At 39.4% G+C, this 14,896-nt stretch overlaps 1 protein-coding gene across 1 annotated transcript in view; it reads right to left on the bottom strand.

Annotated features, from left to right (window-relative positions):
* ADAMDEC1 (ADAM like decysin 1) overlaps window positions 1–14,896 on the bottom strand; it is a 31,004-nt gene that overhangs the window by 11,495 nt on the left and 4,613 nt on the right. The window contains exons 2-9 of the mRNA XM_069067967.1: window positions 14,007–14,125; window positions 11,920–11,996; window positions 10,073–10,151; window positions 8,105–8,181; window positions 6,819–6,999; window positions 6,510–6,566; window positions 3,805–3,876; window positions 1,507–1,670 (exon numbers count right to left, since the gene is read on the bottom strand). Coding sequence (XP_068924068.1) covers window positions 1,507–1,670; window positions 3,805–3,876; window positions 6,510–6,566; window positions 6,819–6,999; window positions 8,105–8,181; window positions 10,073–10,151; window positions 11,920–11,996; window positions 14,007–14,125 — 826 coding nt within the window. The remainder of the gene's footprint in view (window positions 1–1,506; window positions 1,671–3,804; window positions 3,877–6,509; window positions 6,567–6,818; window positions 7,000–8,104; window positions 8,182–10,072; window positions 10,152–11,919; window positions 11,997–14,006; window positions 14,126–14,896) is intronic.

Raw genomic sequence — 14,896 nt, 5'->3', positions numbered from 1 at the left:
GAGAGAGAGAGAGAGAGAGAGAGAGAGAGAGAGAGGGAGGGAGGAGGAGGAGAAGGAAGAAGAGAAGGAGGAGGAGGAGAAGAAGAAGAAGAATGGAGGGAGGGAGGAAAGAAAAAAGAAAACAGAGAGGGACAAAGAAAATAAGGAAAAAAGAGATATAAGGAGGAAAAAATATGAAAAGAAAGTATAGGTAGAAATAAGGAAGAAAGAGGAAGGAAGGAAACAAAAAAGGGAGGGAAAGGGGAAGGAAGGAGGGAAGGAAGGAAGAGAAAAAGAGAAAGGAAGCGAGGGAGGGAATAAGGAAAGAAGAAAGGAGGGACACAAAAAGGAAACAAGGAAATATAGAGAGATAGAAGTGTGTGTGTGTGTGTGTGTGTGTGTGTGTGTGTGTGTGTGGGTGTGTGCTTTGCCAACAATTATTCTGATTTCTGATAACACTGGTTTATCAATTGCTTTTTGCATGAAATAGTCAAATGAATTAAGTAGTACAGCCATAATTAGCTCCATTTTACAAATGAGAAAATTGAGCCTTACAGAAATTAAGTGACTTGCACAAAGCCCCTACAGTTAGTAATAGAACCACGGTCTCTAGTGTGTCCTGTGCCTCCTCCTGTACAGTGCTGCCCATGATAGCATGCCACACCCAGATGGCTCAGTGAATACAACACTGGACCAGGAATCAGGAACACCTGAGTTTAAATCTGACTTAAAGCATGTACTAGCTCTGTGGGGTGGGTGCATCTGTTTATCTCAGTTTTCTCATAAAAAATGCAGATAATAATAGCACCTACCTGACAAGGGTGTTATGATGATCAAATGAGATCATTATAATAAAGCACTTAGCCCCAGTGTGTGGCACATAGTAGGTGTTATATACATGATAACAATGATGATGATGATGGTGATATTGCTGATGAAGGCCCAGAAAATTGAAGTGACATTACTTATCCCCAAGGTAGTAAGCATAAGAATGGAAACCAGGTTCCATGAATCCACATCCAATGTTCTTTCTTCCTATACCTTCTGGTCCCACACAGGGTAGTTGATAAGGCAATGAGATGTACTGCAAGAACATTAGCTTTGGAGTCATGAGACCTGGGTACAAATCTCACTCTGTTGGTTATTTCCAACATGACTTTTAGCAAGTGACTAAACTTCCCTGGGCCTCAGTTTCCATATCCAGGATTTCATAATCCTGTGTCATCCCAAAAGGAATAGCCATATTTAGACCCCTCTTGCCCTTTGAACCCAAGCACCAAGAGTCAAGGTAACCTGAGAACACTAGGCCCCAGGAATCATTACGATGCCCATGATTGAGGTCTCCTGGGATTCCACACCTGAAGAAGGTAGCATCCCCTTCCCATTGCTCATACTGCAAAGGCTTCTAACCCCAAAGAGATGAAGATCAAATGTCAGAGCAATACACATTGTGAAGGGTTACAGAGAAGCCCTATGGGGGGGGGCAGCTTTGTTATCTCTGAGTGGCCCTGATTAATCAGCCCTCACCTGAGCAGCTGAGCATGGTCATGCTTCCTCTCCTTCCATCTTTGGTGCCAGTTCAAGAATTTGTTGAAGGTGGTCTGTATATTTGATACCACGTTAATCTTATTGGTATCTGACCAGATCTCCATGCCCACCAGGGCCACGTGAACATCCAAGGTATTATAGATCTGTGGAAAGAACAATGATCTTTGTGGCTGAAGATTTCTAGGACTAAGAACCAGGATAATTTACCTATTTCCACAGATCTTGGCATCTCCAAGTCCTGAGCAATCTGTCCTGCTGAAAACAAGAATCAGGGAAAATGGGGGGAAAAAGTTGCCTTCAGCCTGTATAGAGGTAGCTGACATCCAGTCTCTAAGTAGACAAAGATGCTGGAATCATTGAATTGAGCTATTGGATTCTTATCTTTTAAAGTAAGTTTTTGGCAAATCCCAGTAATTTCTTTCTCTCTGTCTCTCTGTGTCTCTGTCTGTCTGTCTCTCTCTCTGTCTGTCTTTCTGCCTCTCTCTCTCTTCAGCCCTCACCTATGTCCTTAGTTTTTTTTTCATTCCTTTTCTATTCCTTACACGGGACACTCTATCTCCCATCTCCAAGTCTTTCCACTGGCTGACTGACATGCCTGGAGTGCACTCCCTCTTTACCTCCGGGATACAGCTCACATACCACCTCCTAGACATAGCCTTCTGTGAGCCCTGATGCTTGTGTCCTTCCTCTAAAGCTACATTGTATTTAACTGCCTTGGTTAGATTTGCATTTATTAAGTGTAATTATTCAGTATATTTGATCTAGTTACTTGTTTTATTTCCCATTGGAAGGAAGGTTTTTTTTTTTTTATCCCCAGAGCCCAACATAGCTGGGGCACATAGCAGGTATTTAATAAACACTTGTGGATTAATGGTACAAAACAGCCCACAAAGTCCCTAGTTCAGCGTTGGGTTTACAAAGGCAAAACAGAAGCAAAAATAAAAATCAGACTTTGTTTCCAACAGCTAACCTTCTGCTGGGGGTGGGATAAAGGGAGAGGCACTCATACACATTAGTACATATAAAGTCATTTGAAGGGGCAAAGAATGCTTCAGGGGTGATATCCTCTGGACAAATGGCTGACCGCACAAGGGTAGGGCTGTGTGCATCAGCTAAGAGAAGGATGTTAATCAAAATATAAAATGCTATGTAAATAATGCCAATTATTACTGTTTATACATATATTTAATACATTATTAATAATTGTAATGGAGGTAGCTAGGTGGCACAGTGGATAGAGCACTGGTTCTGGAATCAGGAGGACCTGAGTTCAGATCCAATCTCAGACATGTGACACACTTACTAGTTCTGTGATACTGGGCAAATCACTTAATCCCAGTTGCCTTGCCTTCCCCTCTTTAAAATAAAATAAAATAATTGTAATGAATAATGAAATTAGGTGAATGGGTAACGCTCTTGGTCATGGGGGTATATGGGTCATGGTGGTGTTTGCTTCCAGATCATTGAGAGGAGATATTGTTTTATCATTTGGATGAAGAAAGCTGGGTGGTGCAGTAGATAAAGCCCTGGGCCTGGAGTCAGGGAGAACAGCATCCAAATTTGGCTATCTATGGGATTATGGGCTAGTAACTTAACCTCTGTTTTCCTCAATTTTCTTTTTTTTACTCTGTTTTAATATTTATGGTTGTCTGTTGGAGTCATTTCTTTTGTCTTTTTGGAGGGGGGAAGGCAGGGCATTTGGTGTTAATGACTTGCCCAAGATTATACAGCTAGTAAATGTTAAGTGTCTGAGCTCAGATTTGAACTCAGGTCCTCCTGTCTCCAGGGCCAGTGCTCTATTCACTGTACCATCTAGCGTTCTCTTGCATCAATTTTCTTATCTGTGAAATGGTGATAGTAAAAACACCTGCTTCGCAGGCTTATTTTAGGGATCAAATTAAATAATATTTGTAAAGCATTTGGTACAGTGGCTGCCACATAATTAGGGATCAATAAATCCTCCTTTGTTCCCTTCCTTCTTTACATGTGTATTCTCACAGTCAGTCACACTGCCAGGCACATCATAGATGCTCAATAAAGGCTTCTGGAGATATTAAGTGATGGAACCATTGAAGTATTAGGGTAAAACTGAGTGTTGTCTTCTACACCTTCTTCTAAAGATAATTGTTTCAAAATTTCCTGGATAGGTGATAGAAGACTGAGACACCTTGATTATATTCAATTCTTCTTCTCAGGTTCTCTCTCCTTGGTCAGGTAATCATCAGAAATCCCAGAATCCAACATGGACACAACTTACGCAGAGGAAGGGCAACTCACCACATTGAGGAGGCTGACCACGTCAAAAAGAAAATTTCTTATTGATGTCTGATTCCCTTTGTGCATATCATACTGAAATAAAATAAAGAAAATCCTGATCAAGACAAAAATGAAAAGAAGAATGCTGAAGGGAAGGGAGGAAGGGAAGGGGCTTCCTGCTGTCTCCCAAGTAAAGTTGCTACCTGGGATTCAAGGATTTTCACAATCTGGCTTCATCTGTTTCATCTGGATCATAGCTTTTATTTTGGTCACTCATTCCAGATATGTACACCTCTTCCTGACCCCATTTGGGGTCTGCTTGACAGAGACACTAGAGTGATTTGCCATTTCTTTCTCCAGATAATTGTACAGATGAGAAACTGAGGCAAGTAGGGTAAAGTTACTTTCCCAGGGTCACACAGCTATGTGTCTGAGGCTGAATTTGAATTCAGGAAGTGGAGTTTTACTGACTCCAGGGCCTTATCCATGGTGACACTTAGTTATCCTTGGACCATAGATTTAGAACTGGAAGGCACAGAGGCATTATTAAGTCCAACTCCCCCTACCCCCAGCTCCCCCACCTTCCTTCTTTTACAAATGAGGAAGCTAATTCAGAGAGGGTAAGTTGATTTGTCCAGAATCACACAGCTATCTAGTGTCTGAAGAGCAGTTAGGTGGCACAGTCAAGAGAGTGCCAGGCCCAGAGTCAGGAAGACTCATCTTTCTGAGTTCAAATCTGGCCTCAGACACTAGCTACATGACCCTTTACAAGTCACGCCACCCTGTTTGCCTCAGTTTCCTCATATGTAAAACGAGCTGGAGAAAGAAATGGTAAACCACGCCTGTATCTGCCAAGACAACCCCAAATGTGGTCATGAAGAGTTAGACATGACTGAAACAGCTAAACAACACCAACTTCCTGACACCATCTCCAATCTCCATCCAGTACACCACCCTGTATCCTAGTCTGAAGTCATATTATTCCAGTCCCTACCCTCTGCTGTGTGCTGTAGTCAAACCAAACTCTTCTCTGTCCTAGGACAAATTTTGTTCTACCTAATCTCTATGCCCCTATTGAGCTGCAGAATGAGTTTCCTTACTAGATTTACTGATTGACCTCTGACCATACCTCAAAGATCATCCTCCTCCATGGAAATCTGCCTTATTTTTTTGCTGTTGTTGATGACTTTTCCCTTCAGTTCTCACTTAGAATTTTGGGGTACCCTTTTTGGTAATTTGTGTTTATTTATTTGTTCTCTCTAATTAGCCAAAAATGTAAACTCTATCTCCCCCTTGCCCTAGAATAGTATTCTGCCCACAGTAAGTGTTTAATAATAAATTGTGGTTGAATTCCTTGTATTTTGGATTATTGATCCTATGATATTTACTTACATTTCCAAGTCATCTTTATTTTCATCTATCAAATTGGGGGTTAGAATAATGTAAATGTATCTTTTAGCTCAACTTCTAAATATAGGGATATAGTATTATCATAAAATAATTAGTATTTTTTCAAAGAAAAAATTTTCATATATTTGAAAACTTAGAGGTCAAAGGATTATAATTGACTTTTCTAAATATTTCAAAATTCATCAATTCATTAGCCCATAGTGCTCACTCCCAAATTCCCCATGATAGAGATTGATTTCTGTAGCTCTAATGAGGTCTGGAAAGAGTTAAATCCTCACCCTTTTACTATTGGAAAGTTAAAATTGCAAGAAACTCTCAATAAATTTTGCATTTACAAATGTGAGTCCAGAAAAGATGATTTTCTTAAAATGATAACTCAAATAATGTGACATTGGCCATCAATTGAGGATCAAAACATCATAGAATCATATAATCTCTGTTAGAAGGGACTTGGGAGCCATCAAGCCCAAGTCATACCTGAAAAAAATATCCTTCTACAAGACACTTGTCAAGAGGTCATCTGAGTTTTGCTTGAAGACCTCCAATAAGGGTGATTCCATCGTCCCATCGGGCAGCCCATTCCACTCAGACAGCTCTGAGTATTTGGAGCTATTTGGAGAGATCCAGCCTAAATTGTTCCCTTTTCATCCACTGCTCCTGGTTCTGCAACTCTGGGGTAAGCCAAGCCAGATAAATCTAAAGCCTGTCTTGTATATCAGTGTTCGTGTCTCTTCTTTCTTCCCCATGATAAACACCCCCAATTCTTTTAATTGCTCCTCATATAGGAGAAACTCCAGGCCCTTCCCCATCCTCATCAGTCTCTTTCAGAAACTGCTCAGTTTGTCAGTGTCCTTGCTGAACTTGAGAGTGAGAATGCAACCTGCAGTGAGATGTGTTCTGAGCAGGGCAGAGTATCATTCTATTATAACTTCCCCGGGGATGTAATGTTGTAATGTCCTATAAAGAATAAAGAGCTGACTTTATATCCAGAAAGACCTGTACTCAACTCAACTTGGGCACATACAAGCAGTGGGACCCTGGGTGAGGCACGGGAGCTTTTAAAGCTTGGGGAGCTCTTGGTCTACATAGAATAGAGTGATTGGATTTACCTTCATTGGTAAATAGTCTCCTTATCTGGGAAATCTCTTTACCAATGAAATTACAACCTTTATCTCAACCATCTTCTTATTCTGTTCCACTATTCCTCTTATAAAGGTTAAAACATTAGCTGTCACATCACTATATCTCAGACTGTTAATTCTTAATGTGGATACTGGTCAAAGTTGGCTAAGAAACATTAATATCTTTATACTTACAAAAGCTTTATCCAGGACCAAGAAAAGACTGATATATTTTGGAGATGTAAGAAAATTCTGTTGATATTAAAAACAAACAAATTGAAAAAAGACTTTCAACTATGCATTTTTATATGAGGAATATCAATATTGATATTGAATGGGAAGGGACCCTAAGCAACTGAGAAATGATTGAGGGCAAAACAGCCCTCTGAAGTCATACATAGAATTGTCATCTGGATTGCTTAAAAAAAAAAACAGGGCTGGAGAGGGCATTGTGAGGAGAGGGTGAAGGACACATGGATACATCATTATGAAAGGGGAGCTCACTTCTGGGTCAGAGATGGCTCTAGGGTTCCGGGTAAGGACGTGCTTCTGGTCCGAGCTCTCTGATCCACAGGTCTGGTTTGTGGGCTCCAGATCCTCATATTTCAGGATGGAATGGGCCTCTTGGTCACCACCTTTCAGTGGCTCTATTAGGTAGCTTTGATTACGGTGCTTAAAGAAGCCCCTGGGAGATAAGAGAGGAAAGAATTGAGGGCTGGCTTCTCTAACAGCTGGAAATAACAAGCCAAGAACCCAAGGCAAGGCACTGTATCACAGTCCAGGGGCAAACAGGATAAAGGACCCCATCAGGTCAAGTTTTAAAAATGAATTCATTGTAGGAGGAAGAGGGTAGAGAATTCAAAGTCTGGGATACAAGACTTCAGTGGGGGAGAGACACTTTAGGACCTTTTTGTAGGAGGGTCCTGCTGGGATAGTATTGAGCTTGTCAGGTTTGTGATCACAATGGGAAGGAGCCAACAAATGGAAACAGGAAACTGTCATCCTGTTGCTTGCTATTTTAGCAAATGATTCCTGCAAACTAATCTTAGTTGCTTCTACTGATTGAAGGAATACTTCATTATTATCCACTATACCCTCTAAATTCTGATATCTTAGGGCAAAACTCCAGCTAATAGCCAGGGTCTTTAAGTGGGTATTAGCACATATCATTAGTTAGGGTCCTGTCAATGGCAAGCTGAAAGTAATGATAGTAAATTATATATCCAAATAAAATATATCATATGCACATATAATTCTATTCATCTAGGGCATACAATAAGGATGATGTGATTCTATATTATTATATACATTATATAGAATCATATCTGCATATATGTTGTATATGTATAACATATAGATGAATTATATATGGCATATTATTATACATGTATAATTGTATATTATATATTTATATATGTCATATACATATAATATATGGCACACATATAATATGTACATATCTATCTATTTCAATGGTTCAGATATTGTAACCCTCTCCATTTCCCTGACTCAATTAATAATCAATGAACATTCATTAACCTTCTACTTTGTGCCAAGCATTGGGAATATGATGAAAAAAAATGAAATGAAAGTTTAAGCTTAGGGAATTTATATTTGATTGAGCAAGACAAGCTAGAACTTTATTTAAAAAATAGATGTCAGCAGCTCTAGGAAGGCAGGGACTGCTTTCCATTTCAACATTGGGCTGTCCATATAGTATGTGCTTAAATGCTTATTGAATTGGATTAGGGCTTGCAACAGCATTGAGCCTGACTACCAGATGCTCTCACCTCAGCCCCCCACACAGACTGAAGCTGGCAACAGAGTTCTTCTCATTCAGGATGTGACCTTGGTAATAGCAGTGTTCCTGGTGAGGAGAGAAGTACAATAGGTTGTGAGTGAACAGTTTTTTTTTCAGGAAACCACAGATGTGGCCTGGTGGCCCAAGCCCCTGCTTTTATCTTAGCTCACAGAATTGACTCTGGCCCTTCCAAATACCAGCCTACTGCCTCATCACTGCTGCCCATAGCTCCCACTTAACTGAAAGCCTGACTTCCATGCCCATGGGGGCCATAGAAAATTACTATGAATCCTTCAGCTCAGAATGACCAAAAACTATCACATTTATTGTTGATGTCCCAAAACTACAGTGAATTGTTCCAATAAAGAAAATTGGATTCAGGAGGAACTGAGTTTAAATATGACCTCAGACATGTGACACTTACTATATGAGTGACTTCAGGCAAGTCACTTAACCCCAATAACCTCTCAGAAAAAAAAGGAAAAAGACAAGAAAAGACAATTCATGTTAAGGATATAAGATTTCTGAGATGGACCTTTTGAGTTGACCTTAAAAAGCATTACGGCCTAGTGGACAAAGAACTAGGCTGGAAGTCAGTCAGAAACATGAGGGTCCAAGTCCTGCTTCTGTCACAAATTGAAAGTGTGATCCTGGAAAAATATCTTTCACTCCTCTGGGCATCTCCTTTCATCCATAAGCTACAGATAAGGTGCCAGCCTACAATGAATGGTTGAAGCAGTTTCTTCATCTCTTCTAATGGACTCCCATATCCAGTTCCTAACCATACAGCTAGATGTTAGGGATATTTGGTCCAACCCCTTAGATGAGTCAACTGAGGTCCAAAGAGGTTAAGTGACTGGTTTCCAAGGTCTCAAAGGTCATAGAATCATAGTTTTAGCGCTATTAAGGATCTCTGAGATTCAATCCCCATCATTTTGCAAATTTGAAAATTGAAGTGGAAAAAAAAGAAGTGTTACCCAAGGTAGTAAGTATCTAAGTCATTATTTAAACCAGATCTTTTGGGACCTGATTTTAAATATCACCCAGTGACATTCCACTATAATCCCTTAGCCCCTGCTCTGCCCCCTAGCTTTATGGGTCTCCAAGATCATCCTGGACTCAGTGTGAGGGAGGTTACCAAGTCTATAACAAATATACAACTTGAAAGGAAAAATGTTCACTTCTGGGCAGGTTTTCCGAAAGTTGGCCTCTATGAGTTAAAACACATAATCAGTGGAAATTGTAGAGTCTGTTTCTGGATCCCAACTCCTCAGAGTCCCATCACCCTCCCCAGGTCCTTGGCTACTGTCTCTCCTTCCTTCGTCTCCTCTCTTAGCATATGTAACAAGCTCTTCAGCAACCTGTGATAAAAATCCACTTTATTACTTTTGACACTGGACATCACTCAGCATAATTACCTCTCTGCGTGGGATCCCAAGACCATAGAAAGTATGATTTGTTCATACTTGCACTCTAATAATTTATTAGAGTGCTCGACACATAGTAGGTGCTTTCTAAATGCTTGTTTGTTCATTGAATGATAGAGTCATTGGAATATGGAGAGTTAAACAATGTCTCCTTCTGCATCATCTTATTCCTGAAGAGTTATCTTTATACTTCCTTTATTAGGCTATAGGAGCCTTTGCATTGAGAATGACAACTTGATTCTACTAAATGTCTATTTTTTGTCCAATGCCCCATCCTCCCTTGGTCAGATAATCACAAGAAAAAGCTTGAAAAGACATCAGAAGCCAATAAGTTCAACCACCTCATAAAAAAAAGTCAAGTCCTAACAAGAATTTATTTTCACCATAGGTCTGACCATGTCTTTCTTGCTCAAGAAACTTTCTTATTGTTTTTAGGACAAAACACAAATGCCAGTAAACTTTACCCTATTCAGTATACATATGACTGTGAGTAAAGTTAAGTAAATCCCAGAAGTTGCCCTCATAGCTACCGTGGCCTGAGGACTGGTGGTGATCTCCTTGCCATCAGATGAGTAATATGTTTCTGTGTAGTCTGGAGATAGGAGGTCACTGGAAAGAAAAAGAAGCCGCCAGCATGACTCATGATATAGTCAAAACCAGGGATGACTAAGGAAAAATATGCTCTTTGACTTGTCTCAATGTAGTTTTCACAGAATCAAAGAACCTTAGAGTTGGATGGAAATACAATGGTCAGCTAGTCTAGTCCTCCCCCGAAGCCAGAATTCTTGTGGCTATCCAGCACGGAATTGAGTTTGAGTTTCCAACTTCAAATGCTACCCCAGTATTTGCAAGTTACTATTTTCTCTGAATCTGAGGACCCTCCATACACAAAATGAGGGAGTTGGACTCTTAGATCTTTTTCAAGTCTGAATTTCTATTAGCTAGGATGCTAAGTCTTGCTGATATTCTCTCACTAATATATCTTCAATCTTGCTTCTTTTGCCTGTCACAGCTATTGACCTCCTCATTTCTTTTCAACTGAATCATTTTAAGAGCCTCCTCCTAACTGATTCCCCTGTTTCCAGTTGCTGCCTTCTCCTATGCATCATCCACATAGCTTTGAAATTGATATAACTAAAGTTCAGATCCAACCAAGCCTCTCTCGTTATTGAAAAGTTTCATTAGATTGTTATTACCTTAAAGATAAAATACAAACTTCTCTATTGGGCATTTAAAAGTCCTTCACAATCTGGCTACAACAGATCTTTTCCAGACTGGTTTCACATTGTTTCCCCTAATGTACTGGATTATTCTAGGTCAATAGGTGACCTATATCCTGCCTCCATCTCCCTCCATGACTTTGCAAAGGCTGTAAAGTCAGCCATGCCTAGAATGCACACTGTTGTAGCTTTTGTCTCTTGGATTCCCCAGCTTCTTTCAAAACCTTGTTCAGGGATCATCTTCTATAGCAGGACTTGTAGGATCCTCTGGATTGTTTCTCATTCCCCAACCACAGAACAAAGATCTTTCTTACTATCTCCTCCTGTCAAAGGCTATTAGTTTATAGACAAAGAAACACCATTGGTTCCAAGTCAAAACTACCCTTTTCCCAGCCATCTCAATGACAACTGAGGCTGGGAATGGACCTAATTACATCTGCTCACTATTCCTTTGTTCTGGCGACACAAAAGCTTACTCGACTCTATTCCCCTCCTTTTGGGAATTCTTCTTCCCCAGTCCCACTTCTTTTCCCTTTTCTTCAGAATTCATGCTATTTTTTCAAGTCCTAGGTTTCTTTTTAATTACGGTCCCCAATGAAATATTCAAAATAATTTGATAATAAGAAATTGACATTTGTATATTACTTCAAAGTTGACAAAACATATATTATCCTTTCAGTGCCCTCCAACATGTTTCAGATATAGATACTAAATATATATACATATATGTATATAATATGAATACACACACACACACACACACACACACACATATATATATATATATATATATATATATACATTCCCCATTTTATAGAGAAAGAAATTGAAGGTCATAGAGGTTGTGACTTTTCCCATTGTAACATAGCCAGTAAGAGACAGAGACAAGATTTGAACCCAAATCTTCCAGACTAGTAAAATGCCAGAACTTCCATCAGGGCTATCCTCCTCTTCTGCTCCCCTAAGGTTAGTGACTCTAAAGGTATCTCCAAGTCCTCATTTCTACTTGGAAAAAAATCAATATGGAAAATAAAAATTATGACAGCTTTGGCATTCATTCCATGTTAGGTCCTCCATCTTCAGCTTGAAGGCATGTGTTCTGAAATCCAAAATGGATTTTAGCACTTAACAGGATCAAGTTAGATAACATGACTCACTTGTTTTGGTGTAGTTGAAAGACCACATTTTCACCATTTAATGTAATCTGATATTGTATTTCAGGTTCATATTTTTCCTGGAAAAAGCAAAAAGTCATTATTAGCAATCAAGCCAAAAGCTTTTATTTTTTGGAGTCTTATAGGTTGATTAGTGAAATTTGAAGCTGGAATAAACTCAGAAAACAGCTAGTTCACCAATAATCAACTCCTTTTCAGGAAGGATTTATCATTTAATCAGCCTGGAAAATACCCAGTGTCAAAACATCATCCCTACAGATCACACAACATCAATTATTTAAAACATAAGTTCTAGAGCAAGGGTTTTTAAATTGGCATCCATAGATGGGTTCTGTGAACTTAGATGGGAAAAGTGAGTACTTTTTGACTGACCAAATACTGTATTTACATATAATTGGTGTAGTAACAGATTTTTTTTTTTGGTATTGTCACCATTTCATTAAGACATCTAGTTGGGGTAACTAGGTGACACACTGAATAGAGCACCGGCCCTGGAGTCAGGAGGACCTGAGTTGAAATCCAGCCTCAGACACTTAACACAAAAACTAGCCATGTGACCTTGGGCAAGTCACTTAACCCCAATTGGCCTTCACAAAAAAGCAAAAAAAAAAAGACATCTGGTCATTTCAACTTGCTAGTCTGTGAAATCAAGCTGAGATATTAATTATATCCCTGGTGCTACTACCATGTTAATCTGTCTGTCTGCAAAATTCCAGCTTGAGATATCCGCTTTGCCTCTGGTTTTGGCTGATCAGTCTATTATTTTACTTAATGTAGATATTCCCCTTCTGCTATCAGTTCTTTGATGTGTAAACATTTCCCTTTGCCTTCAGTCAAAATTCATCACATCCATCCTGCCTTATCCTATATAAGAGTTCTAAAAATGCCACTCGTAGCCCATTGGTTTTTGTGCACCCCAGGACTCTGCTCCAAGCATAAAATGAAACAATTATTAAAGTGTCTCTCTGTGTTGAAAAGGATGACTGTCAGCAACACCTAGCAACAAATCCCTGTTGTTGTTTTGTAGCATTGATTTCCTTTAAGATTCCATATATTTTATTTTACGCATTCAAAAACATTGTGTGTAGGGAGTCTATAGTCTTCACCAATTGTCAAATGGGTCAATTTAAGAAAAGGCTACAAGCCCTTCTGCTAGGGCATTATCTGAGAGATTAAATGTCTTGACCAAGGTCAGTTGAATGATAAGTGTCAGAAGGGGTATTTGTCCAGATCTTCTTGATCTGCCCAGCATTATATTCTCTTATTTCACCCAATAAATTTTATGTTTTTAAGTAGACTGGGAATGGAATTTGAGGCAACTGGTGAAGTACATTTATGGAGTTTGGGTAGTAGCAAACGTAAAAGACTAAAGTTAATTGTGTGTCTTTTGAAGTATGGCTAGATAAACATGGGGGGGTACCTTACACAGCTCTAGAGATATGATTGCAGCTCAGGGAAAGTGTGTTATAACACAACAATCTATTATTCACACTTGATCAAAGCCTCATGGGTAGACCCATGCAGTTAGGTACCACCATTCATGCTGAGGCACCTACCCCAAATGAAGACATAACACATCCAAGGAGGTAAAGACTTCCTGGGAAAGTCAAGGCCTTTTTGTGGAGGAGTGGATTTGATTATTGGACCTGTAAAGTCATGAAGACCTGAGTTCTAATCCTTTTTCAATAACTTGGCAATTATGTGACCCTGGGAAAGCTAGTTAGCTTCACTTAGCCTCAATTTCCTCATCTGTGAAATGGACATAATTATAGCACTTATCACACAGGCCTGAAATGAGCACAAAATGAGGCATCAAATGTAAAACAGCTTGAAAAGCTTGACAAGCTAGATCAATGCAAGGCATTGCTATTTGTAATTTTATGGCACCTGCTCACTATAAAAGTGCAAGCTCCAGTGAGATCAGGCAGCACATATGAGATGGGCATTTGGGGCTCAGGGACCCAGCTGTGAGATTGTATCCATCCCAGAAAATTTGATTTGAGAGGGACTGTGTTCTCCTGGTTTCCAGGCTGAGATGACTACCCCACAGGGGCATCCCCAGTGTTTACCTCCTTTCCATAAGGCTCCGTTGTGTTCTCTTGGATCTGTCTTTTTTGCATGACATGTAGTTTTTGAGGATAAACCACTTCATATTGTTTGAAATCCTGCGGTTCATCTATAATCATTGCTAGCAAGGAAGGAGAGACATTGAATTAAGGATGTGGTGACCAACTTCCTCTTAAAGAATGGGGAAACTGGCCTACTTTGTGATCTGAATAGCCCTTGAAAATTACAGACATTTTCAGATCCTTTCTTTCATTTATCCTTCCAAAGAATCTCAAACTTTCAGGCAGAAGAAGCCTCAAAAATCACATAATCTAATCTTTACTGGCAATGTGAACATGCTCAAGCAGCCTCCACAATCAGATGACCTTTATTCATCAGAAATGCAAGGAGGTGAGGAGCCTATTATCATTCTTGCAGGTCTAATCATTGAAAAATTCTTTTCATTTGGTCTCAGTCTCTTCCTGTCTTAGTAGTGTGATTTATCAGAATAATTATTATCAAAATCAATTCAAACCACCTAGCACTTATTAATCACCTACTCTGTGCCAGGCACTATGATAAAATATGGAGCAAAAAGAAAGATTCCCTATACCCCCAAACTATTGATAATAGATTTTTTTAGTAGCACTAATTTTCAAACATTTAATATCATTGAACACCTCCTGAATTACTGAATAACTAAATGTTTCACAAGTCTCTGCCCTGACCTCTATTCTCTCCTTCCACTCTATTATCTCTCTTTGTGATTGCATCAGCTCCCACAAAGCTTGATGATCACCTCTATGTAGATATTTCCAAGACCTGGCCTTAATCTCTCTCCTGAACTATACTCATACATCACTAACTACCTAGAACTTCTCAAATTCAACAGGCTCAAAAATAGAAATCACGC

This window comes from Petaurus breviceps, unplaced genomic scaffold (genome assembly GCF_028583685.1).
Source record: "Petaurus breviceps papuanus isolate PSGF00001 unplaced genomic scaffold, PetGlider_PUasm1.0 139, whole genome shotgun sequence".
Classification (NCBI taxonomy): Eukaryota; Metazoa; Chordata; class Mammalia; order Diprotodontia; family Petauridae; genus Petaurus; species Petaurus breviceps.
The sequence above is the reverse complement of the archived record's forward strand: the minus strand, read 5'-3'. Positions and strand labels throughout refer to the sequence as shown.